Source organism: Ahaetulla prasina, chromosome 2 (assembly GCF_028640845.1).
Source record: "Ahaetulla prasina isolate Xishuangbanna chromosome 2, ASM2864084v1, whole genome shotgun sequence".
Lineage (NCBI taxonomy): Eukaryota > Metazoa > Chordata > Lepidosauria > Squamata > Colubridae > Ahaetulla > Ahaetulla prasina.
Genome location: NC_080540.1, coordinates 118,358,338 through 118,378,395, shown reverse-complemented (window position 1 = coordinate 118,378,395; position 20,058 = coordinate 118,358,338). Strand labels below are relative to the sequence as shown.

General features: G+C 38.1%; 1 protein-coding gene across 5 annotated transcripts in view; it reads left to right on the top strand.

Moving 5' to 3' along the window:
• Positions 1 to 20,058, top strand: part of PKN1 (protein kinase N1) — a 79,714-nt gene that overhangs the window by 52,982 nt on the left and 6,674 nt on the right. For 4 of the 5 annotated variants that reach the window (XM_058168665.1, XM_058168663.1, XM_058168664.1 and 1 more), the window contains 12 exons: positions 5,809 to 5,954; positions 8,118 to 8,247; positions 8,864 to 9,009; positions 9,979 to 10,192; positions 10,577 to 10,777; positions 10,953 to 11,062; positions 11,459 to 11,602; positions 14,056 to 14,131; positions 14,980 to 15,136; positions 16,312 to 16,408; positions 16,494 to 16,576; positions 17,502 to 17,580. In XM_058168665.1, coding sequence (XP_058024648.1) covers positions 5,809 to 5,954; positions 8,118 to 8,247; positions 8,864 to 9,009; positions 9,979 to 10,192; positions 10,577 to 10,777; positions 10,953 to 11,062; positions 11,459 to 11,602; positions 14,056 to 14,131; positions 14,980 to 15,136; positions 16,312 to 16,408; positions 16,494 to 16,576; positions 17,502 to 17,580 — 1,583 coding nt within the window. The remainder of the gene's footprint in view (positions 1 to 5,808; positions 5,955 to 8,117; positions 8,248 to 8,863; positions 9,010 to 9,978; positions 10,193 to 10,576; positions 10,778 to 10,952; positions 11,063 to 11,458; positions 11,603 to 14,055; positions 14,132 to 14,979; positions 15,137 to 16,311; positions 16,409 to 16,493; positions 16,577 to 17,501; positions 17,581 to 20,058) is intronic. The other variant, XM_058168662.1, reaches the window with a different exon arrangement.

Genomic DNA, 20,058 nt, shown 5'->3' with positions numbered 1-20,058 from the left:
CTTAGGAAAGAAACAACCAGCAGCTGCACCTTTTGGAAAACTCTTCTGGCTGATAGAGAAATTAGGCAATACCCTGGTAATTGTCTCTGATATAACGGCTGGCACGTCAAAGGAAGCAATTACTTTGTCAAAAACTGTGTATTATTTATTTAATGGGATCTGATAGCATCTCCAGATACTATCCAGGGATTTCGTAGTACATTTTTCGTGTGTGTAGTATACTGTATGTGTGAGAGCTAGTTTGGTCTAGTGGTTAAGGTACCAAGCTAGAACAAGACTGTGACTTCTAGGCCTGCATAAATGTTGGCTGGGTGATTTTGGCCCAGTCCTCCTTCTCAACCCACAATGTCAGGCTCAGACAAAAAAGCCAATCAGTCAATTCTTGTTGCAACCAAGTATTAATCCCCCTCCCCCCAAAAGTAGAAGTTGTGGTGAAACACTAGGAAGAAAAAAAAAATGGTAGTTCCTGTGTGTGCATGAGTACTGTATATGGAGCCCGATAATTTATCTTATCTCTCTGGACTTTCCAACATTGAAACTTAAAGTAAAGGCATTTACTTAAAACCAAATACTTTGAGGTTGATAAGAGTGCAGCTCCTATTTGTAATATATGTCTCATATATAATAAATTCTCCCTGCGTGAGTAATAAATCATTTGAATTATTGTTCAAGTTATTTAACAAATTGAATTTAGTTACAGAAAGGTTGATGTGTCTAGCCTATTATTTATTTATTGGTGTATTCATTCATTTTAGCTTACTTTTTAGATTTATATCCTGCCTTTCCTTCAAGAGCAACAAATGATATATATATATATTCTGGTTTTTCGCCACAATAGCAACCTCCCTTTGACATAGATTGGGCCAGTGTTTCTTAACATTTGGAGTTTGAAGATGTATGGACTTCAACACACATCTGCCCCAAAGCTTTCTTGAGCTTTCATGACTTGGAACTTGAGGTCCAGTGTTTCTGACCATTCAGATAATCAAAACAGCTAGCAGAAGAAAAAAATCCTTAAAATACATGCATATAGATTAAAAAATATTCAAAATGCTTTCCAACCCTCTGCTCCAATCTACAGCATCTGTCTTCCTTCTGAAATTTTGGGCTGATTAGTTTTCTCGTCTTCATTTCTTATTAGTTATTCTGGACTGTGACAATGGCTCATTTTATATGGTAGATTATGAGGATTGTAGCCTGACAATCCAGGAGTAATAGCTGTTAAAAGATCAACATATTACTGTCAGAATCAATTTATTTTTATTTATTATTATATATAAAACAAATTTAAATAGCCACCCAACTCATACATAGTTGACTCCTTATAACACCCATCCATTCATCCATCATCTATCTCAAAATCAATATACTTCTATTATTATGCATGCATTTTTATGTTTTTGTTAGTTTTCACGTTTATATTTCTATTGAATGAGATCTATCAGCCATTTTTAGCATTTTAAAGAAATGCAAAGTATTAACAACCATTTATTTACTGAGTAAAAAGATCACTTAGATTGTGCCAAACTCAGATGTAATATCAGATTTTTATATATTTTCCTCCTGGTTCTATATTTTAGGAAAGCATATGAAAAGAATTAATGTTATTAATTCAGTTTCAGTTTGCTTCATCTGTTAGAGATGACACACAGTATCAAAACCAAATAGTTTCCTTATGTTATAGTTAGTATTATGAAACTTTAATAGAAGTTGTTTAGTTGCCAAGGATTGTTTCTAAAAGCTCTTTGTATAAATCTGCACTCCAGTTTGTTGGCAAGTGAAACCTGAGAGTTCAGAAGGGCAGCAAACTTGAATGTTTTTTTCCTCCCTTGCTTATGGCTACCCAATCTGGGATGTGAAACACCAGATTTGGATAGTAGCACAGTGAGACAGAATAGTCTAACTGCAATCTGGTGATCATCTGATCACAGATCATCACAGATCGTGGCCCTACTATTTCATTGTCCAGTTTTTATTCCAGCCGTTTCAGAGATGCGGGTAACAGAAAGATAAACTCTTGATCTCCTCAGACAGGAATTAACTTTATGGGACAAAAAACAGCAGAAAGAATATGCCATCTCCTCTTGAAGTTGTAGAGATTAAGCAAAATCAAGATGGTGCCCCTGAGTTATTTGAGTAGACCTGCCTGTATTTTTGCTCTTATCTTTCTTGTGGAATCCTGCTCTGCATCTTGTCTTTTAGTAGAGGGTTCAGCAAGGCAAGAACTGTGCTGTAGGACTGCATCATATGTAGAAGCTGCTGAGACTTTATCAAAGAGGAAGTGGCTGCTATTGTACCTGACTCCACTCTAAAATACATGCCACAAAATGGAGGAGGAGAGAAGTTCACAGAGTAAACAGCTGGAGTAGAAAGAGTTTGGTACATGGGTGTGGCAATTTCCTCTTCACTGGTGGAAAAATAGTAATGATTTTGGGCCCAAAACTCAGAACTCCTGCAAACAAAAACAAGAAACACTCCACTGAGCTTTATAACCTTTGGGGAAATGCTGCTGTGGTATATGCTATGCACCTACAGCCGTTACTGTTGAGAGAATCCTAACTAGATGAATGCTTGACCCTGACTCCATTTAGTCCCACAAATTTTGGTATGATGTTGTTGACAATACTGTGCATATTCTGTGGGATTACCCATTCTAGAGTCACCCCATGGTGCACTTGGCTTAAAAAATATGAGTTGTTCCTTTTCTTTAATCAAGACTCTGGTGGCACTTTTTTGAGTAACACATGTTGTTGAAAGTCATAAGCTTTTGGGAGCTACAGTTCACATCAACAGCTGCACTTTACTGATGAAATGAGCTATATTCCCCAAAAGCCCTTTTAAAAAATATTTTTCTCCTGCTCTTATTACTTTATAAGTAACTCAGGGTGGTGAACATGCATAATACTGTACTGCTTCCTATTTTTCCCACAACAACAACAACAACCCTGAGAGTTGGATTGGGCTGAGAGACAGAGACTGGCCCAAAGTCATTCAGCTGGCTTTTATGCCTAAAGCAGGATTAGAATTCACAATCTCCTAGTTTCTAGCCAGCACCTTAACAATTATACCACATTTACACCATTTAATAAAATGTGTTAATTGGAAAATTCACTACCAGATTCTTTTTGATTTTTTTTCTACCAGAGTCTACCATGATTCTTTTCCTCTAATGCCTGTAACAGGAAGCTGCTTTTCTTTAAAAGTTTTGTTCTAGTTGGCTTCTGTACAGCAAGTACCCTAACTACCAAGCAGTAAATACCAAGCCATTCTGCCAGTCTTTCTTAAGAATAAGCATCTAATTTCATAGTTAGATCTTTGCCTCAGAAAATCAAAAGAACAGAAAGCACTAGTTCCGAGATTTATGACCTTACTACTGTCTAATGCCAAATCCACAAAATATCGTCTAGGACCCAACATGTACAGAGATAGAATATACATGATATAAATGCTCTAATAGAGTAGCAGTATCCACAGAATGTAGATAATATATGTACAGTATTATTATTATTATTGTTGTTGTTGTTGTTGTTTACATTTATATCCCGCCCTTCTCCGAAGACTCAGGGCGGCTTACAGTGTATAAGGCAATAGTCTCATTCTATTTGTATATTTACAAAGTCAACTTATTGCCCCCCCAACAATCTGGGTCCTCATTTTACCTACCTTATAAAGGATGGAAGGCTGAGTCAACCTTGGGCCGGGCTTGAACCTGCAGTAATTGCAGGCAGCTGTGTTTTAATAACAGGCTTCTTACAGCCTGAGCCACACCGCAGCTTTTTATAAAAAACCTTCCTTCATGTTTTTATTTATTACTTATTTATTAATCCAATTTATATTGCTACCTATCTGTCCGAGAAACTCTGTATGGCAGACAGAGTAAAAACTGAAAATTCCAGTAAACCAAAAAAAAACAAAAACCCTAGGTTGATTGAATCTTACCATTTTCTCTTGTGGCCTCATTGGAAATGTGTTCTTCAGTTGAGAAAATAATGTGATAAATCCTATTGCTAGATTTGACATATTTCCATTGTTTAACCTTTTACACTTAATGAAATAATACCATGTTCCGTTTATCTCTCAGTTCATCATTTTCAAGTAAAATAGGTCTTGCATTAAGTCCTTTTCATTCAGATAGGGCTGTTTCTCTGCACTAACAAGATGCAGCTGCTTTGTAACCGGCATTACCTGTTTTATGGAATTATGTTTACGAAGGCCTATGATTTAAACCAGGATATTTGCTTTTATGACAGCCAGTTTGGCGTAGCAGTTAAATATACCAAGCTAGAAAGCAGGAGACTTATGAGTTCTAGTCCTCCCTAAGGCAGGAAGTCAGTGGGATGGTTTTGGGCCAATTTTTCACTTTCAGCCCTAGGAGGAAGACAGCATCAAACCACTTCTGAAAATGTTGCCAATAATATTGCATGGACTTGTTCATTCAGACTGACTCCAGGCACAGAAACACAAAATCCTTTTATAGGTGATATTGTTAGTCGCAAGGTAGACCATAGTAAGAAATCTGACCATTGTTCGTAGCAGATCTTCCTTCTGTTTTTCAAGGCTGCTCCCTATGTCCTTCACACATATTTTAACTTTATGCCTTATAATTCAGAAGGTTATCAAGGTTTCTAAAAATACAACTTAAAGTAATATTTGAAAAATAAGGCATAAAACAACAATTAGCAGTAAAAATAAATGAAAAAATAGAGTACCAAAATCTGTTTTACTAAACTAGTGTTCCCAACCAGATTGGTTAACTACCGCTTTTATTATCTATAGTGGCTGAGGAATGATAGCATTGTAATCCTACACATTTAATTCTATGGCTGTGAAAGAACATATAAAACACTTTTTACATTTTAGACATAAAATCATTTTAAAATTTGCTTATATCAGACATCTATTGAGTAGTCTTCAGGAGAACATTTGAAAATTGGATTACTAATACTACCTGTATTAGGCATGGTGAGTTATTCATAAAAATAATAAAGGCAGGTTATAAAATAATAAATAAGTAAGCAAGAGACTAGAGTATTTTCAAAATATATTAAATTATTTATCCAAATAAATTGGGTAGACGTGTGTTATCGTGTTTACTTACATTCCTTTCCTACCTAGCTGAGTGATTGACCTACCTAAAACTTTGCAGAGGCTATAAACCATTCCTTGGTGGGCATTCTGACATTCAAATCCAAGAGACCAAAAGCCAGAATATTGGGGAGGAAAGAAAGGGTAATCAAGTAAGAGATCAACTAGAAAGTGTTAATGGGGAAAGGAGAAAAAAGAAGGAATGAGAAGAAAGTTTAGTTCAAAAGCGGGAGCTTCTCTCCTATCTGACAGAAGCAGTTATGTTAATGAAGTAATCAAGATTTAGTCCCTGTTCACAAAATGCAACTAAGAAGAGGGAGATTCTTTAACTACTCTACATTGGCTGGTTTTTGATAATAAATTGAAATAATTACTCTCTCGCCAATATTTGGTGATGGATTAACACAGAAGGAAATTTGTATAAGGACCCTGAGGCTACCCAAGACCTGTTCAATATAATATAAAAATGCTGAGCACTTTTCTGTGGGGTTTTTTGGTCAATGTATATTGCTGACATTGGTGGATCCCCCCCCCTCCAGAATATGGAAGAGAATCGGAGAAATATGTTTCTTTCCCATATCTCAAGTGTCCCTGACAAAGAGAACCTTCCATTCTTCTAGACTTGTGACACCCTCCCCTTACTTTCTGTTCAGAAATCCAGATGGTTCTTTTTTAGGATGTGCATCCTGCTAATATTAATGTCTATCATTGATCCCTTTTTAGATGCCCCACAATCACCAGGCAGCTTGAGCCGATCAACAGCTACCAAAAGTCGTATTGCTGGTCTGGAAAAGCAGCTCAACATTGAGTTGAAGGTGAAGCAGGGAGCAGAGAACATGATCCAGATGTATGCCAATGGTGCTGCCAAAGTATGTTTGTTTTCCTCTCCACTGTCCTTCTTCTCTAAGCAAAGGCATTTTTTGCCACTTTATATATTCTCACGCAATATTTCTGCCCATACAAAAGAAATATCTGTATCACTGCCCTCAGCCTGATAAAGAATTTGATTACCTATCTAAGTCAGTGTTGCCTTTTGGTAGGCCTATTCTCTAAATATTAAGTTTTTTCCCCCAAACTGAAGTAACCAAGAAATGTTTAAATAAGAATTCATATCAGCATTCCTGGTTCCCTTTACATTTTTCCCCCCTGCAAAGTAACAAACCAATGTGCTGATTTCCAAAGTTTCTTAGATAATCACAGAATTATCACTATGTTGATGCTCAACATATCTCCTATTAGAAACCTTTGGAATATACTGTTCTAAAATGTTTAAACAATTTATTGCACAAGAACAAGCAGCTTCTGATAACTGCTACTTCTAGGGGTTCAAGTTACCTTGAAGAAGTACATTCCCTTGCTTTGCAAATAGAAACAAAAACAGTGCAACATTTTCTTGGGGAAGAGAAAAAGAAACTCTTTTGGGATTAAGTTCATTTGGGAGTTAACCCTCTATGGTTTAGCTGGAAGAAGCTTAGCAGGTCAACTCCCTCCTGTAAACCACCCTCAATTCAAAAAATCTGGAAAAATTCTTCTTTAAAACATCAAATGAAATGGTGTGGCCCATGACTTAGCAGTCTAAATATCACATATAATTAATCTTATCCCTTATGCTGATCCTTATGATCCAGAAGGCAAATTGATCTCAGTGCTGCATTTTGGCATCCACAAACTTTGACAGACGCCAATTCTTCTGTGAATCCTGTTTTAGTTGCTTTGGCGTCAGGAATACAATATATATATTTGCATTTTGCAGTTACAGTTTCTCACAATTTGAGAACCTGCCTTTGAATTTTGGAGTGTTCTTTAAAAAAAGAACTATTTTGGAAACAATTTTGGCTGGAAAAGTAGACAGTTCTTGTAAATAACTGAAAACCCAATAGAATTCCTGTATTCCCACTCCACTAGCAACATATAGAGGATAACAGTTTGAGTCCCCAGGTTTGGGAAATGAGTATTTATTTATTTATTTATTTATCCAATTTTTATTTATTTATTTATTTATTATTAAATTTCTATTCCGCACCATCTCCCGAAGGACTCAGGGCGGTTAACAGCCATATTTAAAATATACGATAAATACAAAATAATAAATAACAATATTAAAAACAATTAAAACCAAATAGAGTAATGGCCCAATCACTAAAAACGGCCAAAGACCGCTTTAAAACCATTTAAAATTCCATTTAAAAATATACTTTAGGCTAGTCCCGCTCGATGAAATAATAAGTTCACGCTTGAAGGCCCGGAGATCGGGAAGTTGTCGTAACCCCGGAGGTAGCTCGTTCCATAGAGCTGGTGCTGCCACAGAGAAGGCCCTCCCCCTGGGGGCCGCCAACCTACATTGTTTGGTTGACGGCACCCTGAGGAGGCCTGCTCTGTGGGAGGCAAACGGTGGCAGAAGGCGGTCTCGTAAATATCCTGGTCCTAAGCCATATAGTCCAATTCATATAGCCATCTACTTGTCACATGACTTAGGATGATGTACATCATTAAAGAACAATGATGCATTCAATAAAACCATGTAATAAAACAGACAAAAAACCCCAGAATACGTTATATACTGTAGACAAATAAAGTGCCGGGAGAAAAACATCTTCCAGTGGGTCATACTGGTCGCAGACCCAATGCTGAAGGGGGGAAAAACCAGGTTCTTTAATGCCTTCTCAAAGGCAGGCAGGGTCAAGGTCGGCTAGATCTCAGTGAGAATGCTGTTCCAATGGGCAAGAGCAACAAAAGATAAGGCATATCTCCTGGGTCCAGCCAGATTGATTGATTACATTTTGGAAGACTGCCTAACTCTTGCTGGATGGGCAGAGTTAATGAGAGATAATTATTGGAGATAATAATTGTTAATATTTAGGAAGGCAGTTTGTTCTGTGTGTATTCTTATAGCTTATTTCTGTCTGTCTGTCTGACTGACTGACTGACTGATTGACTTAAACCTATTGCCAGCTACATTGGTTTTGCTGTGATTTTCAGTATTTTTCTTCTATTGGAGAGAATTCAATCTACCCCTTTGGTCTTCCATCTAGGACCGGAAGTTGCTGCAGACAGCCCAGCAAATGCTACAAGATAGCAAAACCAAGATAAATATTATCCGCATGCAGATTCGCAAGGCTGTGCAAGCTGACGAGGTGCAGCTGACTATGGAAGATGGGCAAGGTGAAGGAGAGAACCCCTGTTTGCTGCAAGCTCTGTTTATGCTATAACCAGGCTGTCGCTTCAGAAAGGCCAAAGTCCCTTTTGCCCTCTCAAACCCTTCTTCAGGGACCAGGAAATGATTTTTGGAACGGTTTAAAATCCCGTCTTTTCCCCACCTGATGTGAAACCCCTGTATCTGGGTCTGGATAGAAGTCTTTGGGTTCCCTCTGGAGTTAGATACATATTAGGCACAATATTACCCTTTTTGGATAAAATTTAAGAGCATATCAAAGGGACAAAATGGCTGCTGTAATAGGTGGACATCACAATACATCCATTTATGCTTATATGCTGTCAGCGAGGCTGTTCTCTATATTTCTTCCAGTTTCCTCCAGCCTTGGATGTTCCTTTGCTGTTATTTGTAGGCAAATTGTTTTACTTCCAAGAGCACTGGACTATATTCTTCCATCATGTTTAATTCCTAAGAATGCCTCTTGAATTTATAAGGGGTTGAGGATATTCTGGGAAATACATAGTTAAGGCTGACACTGAACTAGCGAAATTGTGGGTGCCATGTCAGGGCCCTGGTGCTAAGCATGCAAATGGAGATAGACTGACTTTTTAATGTTCCTTGCAGGGAACACAGATCTAAGCGCCATAGAATTGAGAATTGAGGAGCTTCGCCATCATTTCCAAGTAGAATATGCTATATCTGAGGGTGCCAAAAACGCACTGCGTCTTCTGAGCTCCAGCAAAGTTCAGGATCGTCATGCTATTTCTGAGGTAAAGGTGCATTTTCCTTGGTTGGTATTATATAAGAAAGATACATAAAATGAATGAAGAAATGAAGCAGTAAACAATTCAGCGCTGCTGTAAATTATGTGAGTTTAAAATAACCTAAACTTCTTTTTCCAATTATGCCATTTGCAACTTTTGCATCAACTGTTCCCAGACTGGTGTTTCTAGATGTTTTTGGCATTACAAGTAAGCATTCTCAGTCGGTGTGCATATTGTCTAAACACAACTTCCTGTGCTAGATAGGCTCAGTCATCTTTAGACTAAGCACTGTGTCGGACTTTTGGATGGAATCTTAAAAATCACAATTTAGACGAAAGTTGCATTTGATTAAATTAATATGACTTTCTGGTATATTAAAAATTATAGTTCAAAGACAACATTTGTGTCTGTCCTGGAAGATGGGAAGTCTAGAAATACAATAAAAAACAAACATTTGAAGTGGGTCACAGTTGACATTTTTGGAGGCCACTGTTGATCTAAAGCCTCACATTGTATGCCCCTGGTCAATTAAATCCCTCAAAGAAAAAAAAAGCAATCAGTTTTTTTCAAAGAAGTTGTGACAGGTTTATTCATTGTCAGAACATATACACCGAAATTCTAATAATTGTTGGAGAAGAGTTAAAAAACAAGACCATCCCATCACATGTTCTGCTCTTATAAATTTCCTATAATTTATATTAAATTACACGGTCCCCTGTACTGTGGGCATGGGGAATACTGCACTTTGATTTCCTACTTACAAGCTCTGTAGCTGAGATATGACCTGGGATCCAACAGCCCACTTGCTGAAGAATTAAGGATTGTATGCCACAGGGTGTTGAGTCTATATCATTGTTAATATGTCAGGCAGACTGCCTTGGTTTGGAAGCCGTGTGGAAATGGAAGGAGAATATAATACGGGTCATTGCTAGGCTGAGCCAAATTTGTACCTGATGATCTGAGCCTTTGCTGTAGGCACAGACCAAGCTGAACGAATCAAACCAGAAGTTGGATCTTTTGCGATATTCTCTGGAGCAACGTCTGGCTGAACTGCCTGAAGATCATCCAAAGGCCTGCATCATCAAGGAGGAACTCATCTTGGCCTCTTCTCCTGCCTTCAGTGCCCGCAATACCACTTCCTACCAGCATAACCAGTATAATACCCTATCAAAGCCATCTCCACTCACAGGTGACTGCACTCCCTCTCCCCGTGGGCATAGGTCGGGTCAATCTATTGCCAGAATGTTTCAGTTTAGTTTTTGACTGTGCTTAATTCAACCTGAGCCCTTTAAGAAGGTGATATAGAAATGAAATTGTAATCGTAACTGTTAATAACAGCAACAATCAGGACATCCCACTTAGTCAATTTCCCCCATTTCATACAGTAGTTGTTTTATCTACTTTCTAATCCATTCTTAATGTACCTTCTTTTTTCATGCACAAGTGAGATAATAGGATTTCCCCCCCCCCCCCGCCCCAATCTCTTGCTCACTCTCTTAAGGCTCAAAGAAAGTACCGTTGTTTTTGTTTCAAACTTTCCAGACTTTGGTTCTTAGCAGTTTCTTATTGGCAGGGACTCTGGAAGTTCAGTTGTTGGGCTGCAGTGGATTGCTGGAGGTTGTCCCAGGACGTACCCATGGCTCCACTGTCTGCCTGCCTTGCAACAGTCCTGGTGAAGCACGACCTTCGTTCATGAGCCGCAGCGGACGAGGGCTGTATAATCGCAGTGGTAGTGTAAGTGGCAGGACCACCATCAAATCGGAAGATACCAGCAGTAAGTAGTCCCAAGGGCAATCGGCACTAAAATGAGAATGAGAATAAGAGGGATGATGATACGTTCTAGTGCTGCATTGGTGTTAATGCAGTTCAATCAGCATGAAATGAAATCCTTATATTCAGCTCTCAATCTTATTTGCTCTTTCTCAACATTCCAATTTTTCCTCTCATAGATGAAGTAAGTGCTGTATTGAAGCTGGATAATGGAGTTGTGGGACAGACCGCTTGGAAATCCATTGGCCTACAAGCTTGGAACCAGGTTTTCACAGTGGAATTAGAAAGGGTACGTGCAAAGATGGTGCCTTTTGAATGGGCTTCAGATCCAGGTCTGTGCTGTATAAACGTCTCTCTGCTCATATCCCTGTGGCAAAAAAGTCACATTACTCCTCCAATTTCATGCCATGGTCACATGAGTAATAACTGCTGGGAGAGGAGTTATTATAGCAATTATTTCATTTTGCATTCTAATTAATGTATTTCATATTTATTAAAATGCATCTATTCATAATGATGTCAGTACTTCTGTGTAGTCTTTGAGATCACCATTCTTCATATAGATAAATATGGTGAAGTGCCTATTAACTGATTGTTAGGAAACGATTTGGAGTGATGGATATGTTGTGGAGACAGTGACTATCTGCTGCTGATCTTTTTAATGGGTCCCTTCTCTCCATATCAGTCAAGAGAGCTGGAGATTGGTGTTTATTGGCGTGACTACCGCAGTCTCTGTGCCCTGAAATACCTCAAGCTGGAAGATTTTCTTGATAATGAACGCCATGAAATTCACCTGGAACTGGAGCCACAGGGCACTCTGTTAGCAGAGGTAACAAAACAAAACAAAAATTGGCATCAAGCTGGATGGGGAGCAACCGAATTTTAATACTCAGATTATTTTAATTGAGTGAGGGGATAGAAATTGTTGAAATCCAAAAAGAGCATGGTAGCAACAACATGTCCCAAATATTGTCCTGCAATACTTTTATACAGTGAATGGATTTAAACAGTAACGGCTTTTATATATAGAGTGTTATCTGTACATGTTATAGTTGTGGGGAGAATGAAGGGAGAGCATTATTATCTACATGCTACTGAAAAAATATTCAGGCATCTTATTTTCCTGTTTCCAATTTTTGCGTGTGATAATTTTAACATTAATCCATGTGTGCTGTATTTTTGCAACACCACATACTTAGCTATAAATCAATTACATGAGTTTTCCTCCCCCCCACCCCAAAGAGAGTGGAGTGGGGAAGACATGTGGGCCATTACATGTCATTGGACTCCCAGAAGTCTGGCCAAGGACCAAGCATAATGGAGCTATAGTAGAGAGCAATATCTTATGGATCCTAGGATCCAATCTCTACTCAGCCTCTTCATTATAGAATCAGGCATTTGCTACTTAGTTTATTCAGTCTGGCGAGAAAGTCTATCCCTTATCTGGTATTGATACTGCCCTGTATCAGAGTTTCTCTATATAAATTCTTTATATAAAAACTGTGGTGTGAGATTCTTCAGTTTGTTCACATCATGCCATATCAGCAATGAAAGGGAGCGGGAGTCAGGTGAAAAGAAACTGACAAAGCTTTATTTATTTGAATTCATTAGCTGCCCAATTCCAAGGGATTCATCTTATTCCCAGAAGTCAGGAGTTTTTCATGAGTGTTAAAATCCCAAGTACTTTGAGAGAGCAAATAGTATTCGGGGAACTCTTAACCAGTGTTAGTAGTAAGATCCCCACAGTTTATCATCAGTAACTCAAGAAGGACAAAACATTTTCTTTCTTTCTTTCTTTCTTTCTTTCTTTCTTTCTTTCTTTCTTTCTTTCTTTTCTTTTCTTTTCTTTTCTTTTCTTTCTTGTGTCATCGATCAGACATGCCACTATTTCCTGTTGTGAAAATTCAGTTTTACAAATACATTTTGAAATAATGTTATTACTTTTAAACAATTATTTTGATACTGAGCCCTATTGCAATATGCTACTTGTAAAACTGCCATTTAAAAAAAGGGACAAATAATCAGCAAAGTTATTCCCACCCCACATCTTTCTGTTTGCAAAAATTCAGCATATTTTAATCAACCTAGTTTTTTTCTTTATGTGCATCTTCCATGTTTAATATTGGATAAGATATTCCCTGATTATCTTTGAAAAATGATACTGCAATTTTCAGCAATCAAAACAGTAGATGATGATGGAATATTTTAGCTCTAGATTGGAACTAAATTGCACTAAAACTTGAATTATCTGTGGAATACCTCGATGTATAATTTATTACAGTTTATGGAACAGATAAGTGGAAATATTCCTGTAATAAAAGCTCAGCCTTCAAAAAAAAATGTGTAACTGTAGAATTACTGAGCAAAATTGTCAGATAGTCTGGGACAACATTGTTATTTTTTGATGTCCTACCTATTACATGATGCTAAATTTCAAATCATTACAAAATAATGGATTGTAATCGATAAATATTTTATCCTTTTAATATTGGTCAGTTTCTAATGAAACTTTTTACTTTATTGAAAATTTTTGCCATCACAAACAATTCACATTACAAGATTATTGGCTTATAATTAACACTATCCTTGAGATGCTAAGTGAAGTAAAAATATTTTAGTTTTGTGGTGTTTCATTAATTGGGTTAGAGGTTCTTATCCAGTTGTGACTCTCCAGAAGCTGTACTAGATATGCTTGCTTGTAGAGTCTCGAGGCTTTCGCATGGGGCTGGATCCCACACTTTGAACTCTTAGACATGCTGCTAAGATTTAGTATTATTCCAAGATTTATTTTTTTAAAATTTTCTCTGCTTTATTTGTTAAACCTATGGCCTTAATCATTTTGGGACTGTGTTTATTTTATATTTCAGCCAGGTTGTGATTCACTATGAATGTATTAAAGATAAAGAGTAGTAGGAAAATATTCATAAATAAATACCTGTGATTTCTGGTTATAAATTTGGTTTGGGGGATTTCACCTTTCACCTATTGTAGAAAGTGGGCAGTAGACCTGAGGGTGGGAGGCTTGCACTCTGCGGGCTGAGGGCTGATGAGGTACTGATGAGGCTGAGGAGGAGGAGGAGGAGGACTGAATTCCTCCTTTTAGATGAAGGCTCCTTAGCCCCAATCAGCCAGAGATTGCTGTTTGCATCTGGATCGATCTAACTTGCTGAACAGTCTCAGAGCCTCAAGGCTGCTTTTCATTGCAGCAGTGTTGCAGCAGGAGCTGTATCTCAGGATGCACTGCACCTTTGCTTGGCTTAACAGTACACTCTTTTGCTGCAGGTTATCTTTTTTAACCCTGTCATTGAACGCATACCCAAGCTCCAGCGACAGAAGAAGATCTTTTCCAAGCAGCAAGGTAAGGAATCAGACCACAGTTTGAATCTTGATCAGCCAGCTTTGCCTGGTCTGCTTGGGCGCTTCCTTAGTCTACAATGTTGAAGGACTGGGTCATATTGATTGCCAGCTTGGTTAGCTTTGAGAGAGAAATGGCATTGGAAATAAGGTGCTGGAGTATCACATTGGCATATTTTCCTTCTGGAAGATCTGTGGCCGCTGTTGCATATCATGCGTGGTTGTTCACATTATTCTCATTGTGTGAATGAGGAAGAGTGAGGATGAGCAGGCCAAAGATGAGTGTCTCCAAAGTATATTTTTTTCTCCAAGGAAGCATTTCCTGCTAGATGCTTGGGCAGAAAAGTAACTTATTGGCCTCCCCAATAAAATTTAGTCTTGTAACATACTCAGCTATTTTTTGCTGCATTTAAATACTCCATTCCATAAGTTGAACACATCATTTTCATAAAATGGCTTCAATAGTTGCTTTCATTAAATGTTAAATACCTGTATCTTTTATGAGAGAAATACACATGCATGGGTATCTAGAAACATACATAGCATAGTTTAAATATTAAGAGTACTACAAAAGGTCCTTTACCATAAAAGGCTTTATTATAATCTATACTTTGGGATAGGTTGACTGAGTTTAATAAGGATTGGAGTCCAATAACATTTGGAGGCCTTCAGATTTCCTAGTCCATGTTGGATGGAACTGGAGGTAAAAAGATAATAGCTTACATTGGATATACAATAGTGGTCTGGCAGAAGGGGCATGCTGCAGATGCCATCAGTCAAGGAATCTTAATGTGTATGCCTGCCATCACATGCAAAATTCCAGCTGTTCTTCTTCATCTGTTTCTTCCCTAGGGAAAGCTTTCTTGCGTGCTCGTCAGATGAACATTGATATTGCCACATGGGTACGTCTCCTGCGACGCATCATCCCCACTGCCAATACTACAGGCACTTATAGCCCCTCAACGCAGATGACTCCAACATCTGGCTCAGAAAGTAGGCAGAGCTCTGGGTAGGTGTTCCTTATACTTGAAGGTGGGGGATGAGCAGCTAAAAATCTTAGCTGCTGCGGCATTTAAAAACCATGTTTTCTTTTTTTCATATTATACTTCTTTTATTTTGTTGCTATTGGCTGATGAAAGAAAGCTAAAGTTTGGATATTTCTGAATCCATATATTTGAGGAAAGAAAAAGTGTCCCTGCAGATTTTATTCTGCTAGTCATAACTGATTATAAGGGGTGGCTCATCTCCGTTCCAGGGGCCATTGAGCCAATGCTGTCCAAAGATATTTTTGTGGTCATGTGGCCAGCATGACGTCATGGAGCACTCTCTCCTTTCCACCAAAGTGGTACCTAATTATCTATTCACACTTGCATGCTTTCAAACTGTTAGATTGTCAGGAGCTAGGCCAAAACAGGAAATCACCTCATTGAGCAATGCTCATGTCTTGAACCCGGGCTGTCGGTGTCAGTTTTGGAAGGCAATTTTCTTTTTTGCTTCTTAACTGCCACATATTTTAGCTGGGGAAGTTGAGAGAGGGTTGTTGTTGGAGCGGTAGAAAGTTAGTCATAACAACATTCTGTATTCAAGGACATCCTGCGTCTGATGGAGACTGCCTGAAGATTGTATCCAATTGAGTGTGAAGAGTTGATTGGACAATGTGATGAACTTGTGGGTGTGGGGCAGGGCTGTGAACTGTCAACTGGGTGTGGAAAACCTGGAAGCTTTCAGTTTTGGGTTTTCCCAGCTGTGCCAACATGGCATCTCTAATAAATTGGAACTTTGAGGAACCTCAAGCCTTAGAGCTTTATTTCATTGGGTGTTCCTTGGAACCCTGACATTTGGCTTTGAACTGACAAGCCCAGCATCTTAACTGCTGAGCCATCGAATTGCCTGTATTTGAGGGGAGAATATAAAATTCCTTGGACCACAAGATGTCCAGCTAAATCTCCTCAGTATTATAGGCCTAAAGTAAAATATGTCCCCATGTTTAGCTTATTACATCCCGTACTGTTGACCATGAAGGCTAGGGCTGCTTTTAGTTCAGAAACATTTGGAAAGCCATCAGTGTCTCAACACCCTGATGTTCTGGAGTAAATACCTGAATTAACCCAACTTCTCCTTAGATTGTAGTTTCTGTAGTAATTTTCCATGTGATTCTTAAGATTGGCATTTCCCCCCATCCAGGGATATTGCCATTGAGAAGCTGAATTTGGATGGGGATAGAGTTCACATTGGGCATTTGGGCCAGGATGATGCTGAGCTTCCTGGGAAAGTCTTACTGGTAAGTGTCTCTTTTTCAATTTGTCAGCAGTGAAGGTGCTATTTTCCAGCAGTTACTTCTTTTTTATATTTCTATTTCTTTACAGACTTCACAAGCTGGGGAGGAAGTCTTTCATATGGAGTTAGGTTCAGGAGTTGAGACTAGAGGATCTGAAAGTATTTTTCACAGGTAGGTAACAGCTTTCTCCCGTTTTCTGCCATCATAGACTCTTTAATTGTTTTATCTTGCTATTAATTACCCTTTCCAGTAAAATGGGTCACTTATATCTCTAACCCCTTGTTCTGTCAGCATATTATAAACAGTCTATTTTGCAAATAAATGCATAGTTGTTGATACCTTGATTTTTCTACCTGGGATTTGCTTCATTAAAAGTGCACACTGCATAGTGGTTCAAAAACACTAATGCATATAGTGATGTCTGAAATAAGGATATAAATGTAACCAGTATAATGTTTGATAATAAATGATTTAATTCCCCATCACGGTAGAATGTCCACAGCTCACTTTGCAAGCAGCGAATTCTAACGGGAGTTGAGTTAATATATCTCTAGGCAAAACCCAGATAATTTCCTTGTCTTTAGATGTTTCTTTGCTTTTGCTCCCTCTCCATGACCTACATCTCGTATGTGCTTACTGATAAAATTATGCCTGTTAAATCTGGTGGTATGCCATCAATTACATCTACATTTATCCCATATAAGTCCTTTATTCATGTGCTTGTACAAGATACAATTATTTTGATAAGCCTCTGTATAAAGAAATAGGGGTGGGTTTTTTTTGCTAATTTCAATCCTACTTATTTATCTAGTAGATGAATAATGCCTGTCTCAAACTTCCTTTTTAACTTGTTTAGATGTAGTTCGCAGATTTATCTTCAGTGGCCATCATGGCTAAGGGATTCTAAAGTCCACAAATCGGGAGGGTTGGGAAAAGTTTGGTTTCCTATTCATAGGAAAAAGAAATGCCCAGAGCTGATTTTTCTAAACCATTGACTTTCTTTAACAACTTTATTTCTGTATAAGAATTTATGTATGTGTGTTACGGTAGAGCTGGTGGTAGGGAGCCATCCCTGACTCGCTTTTTTATTTTGTAGCAGCCATCTGAGAAAAACACCTCTCACTATGGATGATTTCCATTTTGTAGCTGTGCTAGGTCGTGGACACTTTGGCAAAGTGAGTATTGCATACCCTCCTCCCAGTTTTCCCCAGTCTCTCTCTCTCTCAGTACAAAACAGCTGCCTCCATCTTGGTGGATGCAGAAGCATCAATTAGTAGCAAAGTGAGAGTAAAGACAGGGTGGAGTCCTCGTTCCTTTCATTGTTAATACATGTTATTGTTAAGAAAGAATATAAAAGAAAGATAGAATGGTATACAATGAAACAACTCAGTTTTTAAACTTAGCATTAAATCTTGACCATACAGAAAAATATTAATCAATCTTTCCATTATATCAAAAAAAGAATTAAATTCCTAAACAAGAGTAAACAACTAATACTAGATACTAAAGTTGGCAGCACAGTCTTTTTCTTAGATAAACGACTAACATTTTGTTAAAACTTTAATAATTGAAATTGAATAAAATTTTGACTAAAAAAGGGACCACTCGTTTCTATCCTGTCAAACAGAGTCAGATAATAATTTGGTTCCATAATGAAATGCAACTCAACATATATATACACACTGATAAAGCTGACATTCAGGACAGTTAAAGCCCCTATCATTATATGATAATTTTTTTAGATTAAGAAGATTTAATGGATGGTTCTTATAAAAACATTCCTAATAATTTATCAATCTGCTTGAAATTCTTCAAACTCTACAGTAAGTATATATATAGCGATCTTGAAGTAATACTGATTTTTCATCTTTGTCTTTTCTTTATTCTTCTTCACCAAGTCTTTTGAAACTTTAATAGGTTTCCTTTGCAACTCCAATATAGGTAATCCTTGACTGAAGACCACAGTTGGGCCCAAAATCTCTATCATTTGAGTGAAGCAGTCCTTAAGTGACACTTCAGGTCACTGCTTCGCTCAACAAACACAATCCCATCTCACCCAATTGCTGTTGTTAAACAGAATGTGGAGGTACCTCAAGGAATGGGGAAAGCTCTGGGAAGCCCATTGGCACACAGAAACCTTCTATGGGCTAAGAGGAATTGGGCACCCCATGGAGCTTCTCAATCCATGCAAAGCTACTGCATTCCTGCAGGTCTTCAAACTGCTGTCCACCCAGCCATGTGTGGAGCCCTTGGCCAGTTCCAGGGGTTACTGGGACATATGAAGCTGCTATAGCCCTGGACCTGCTTCCCTCCTAGCAGTGCAGGACCCTTGGCTGGCTCCTGGGGCTCCTGGCACATATGGAGCTGCCACTGCCCTAAACACTTTGCCCTGCTCTCCATCCAGTCATCCAGCACTCAACTGGATGGAAAACCTTTCCATTTTTCAGAAGCTTTTGACAGACACACCAGCCAGTGAGAGGGGTGGTCTTCCTACAGAGGCAACCTCATGCAAGTGGGTGCTACTCTTGCAATCCTTTGAGACGGGGGTCCCCAACCTTGGCAACTTTAAGATTTGTGAACATTAACTCCCAGAATTCCCCTGCCAGCCATGTTTGCCAGGAAATTCTGGGAGTTGAAGTTCACAGGTCTTAAAGTGGCCATGGTTGGAGACCTCTGCATTAGGAGGGGCCCTTTTAAGGAAGATTTGGTATTGTGAAATAGCATCCACTTTGCGCCCTGCTTGAAGCCAGTACTCGCAGTGGTGAGAATTTTTATGCCCATGACTCAGCTGTCAGCATGCCACTTCATATTGCAAAGGTCATAAACGTATATTCTCATTTTGTTGTAAAGGTCATAAAAGTGTCAGTTTAAAGTGAATTTTATTATGAGACTTTCATATTTTTTGAAAATTATTTCAAGAGGTACTCTAGGCTACAAAGATGATCCAGATAAACCACCTAATTCTGTATACTTTCTTCCAGTGTAACCTTTGAGTCGGTATTACAAACTTAAATGTATAAAAAAAAAACCCAGCTTATTAGATCAGAATCATATACTTTGTTCTGGACATTCTCTGGTAGAATTGATGCTCTTTGGTTGTTGTCATTTAATGAATATTGTGTATCAAATGCATAAAAGGAGTTAAGTTCCAATTTAATAGGCATAATACTTTATGCAGTTCCATTGTAGGTTTTCTTGCATATGTTTTAAAAGCTCCTAAACTTTATTTTCCAACTTTTTATAGGTGTTTTATTTTTCCCTGAAGCATGTTCAGTCATATGGCTACAAATATATGCCTTAAATATAGCCAAAACAACCATTGTGTTTTTAGAATGTTTATTTAAAAACAAAAATTAAGTCATATTTTATCTGTTTTAAGTGAATCCTTTCATAACGTATATGTTATGAACTTGGAACAATAGGATGACATTTTTTAATAATAATGTTGGTGTTACCAAAACAAAATCAGTTATTGCAGTAGGACTTACCGTATGTTTTGTTTATATGCCTGCTGAAAATCAGAATACTAAAAAACAATCAAGCTGGGAACAAACCTGATGCAGAGCTGAAATATATATTTTTTTCTCTGTGATCCTCCTTTGCATTTTCTGACCACTATTTCTAGTCACCGATTAATAGTTTAACTAATGACT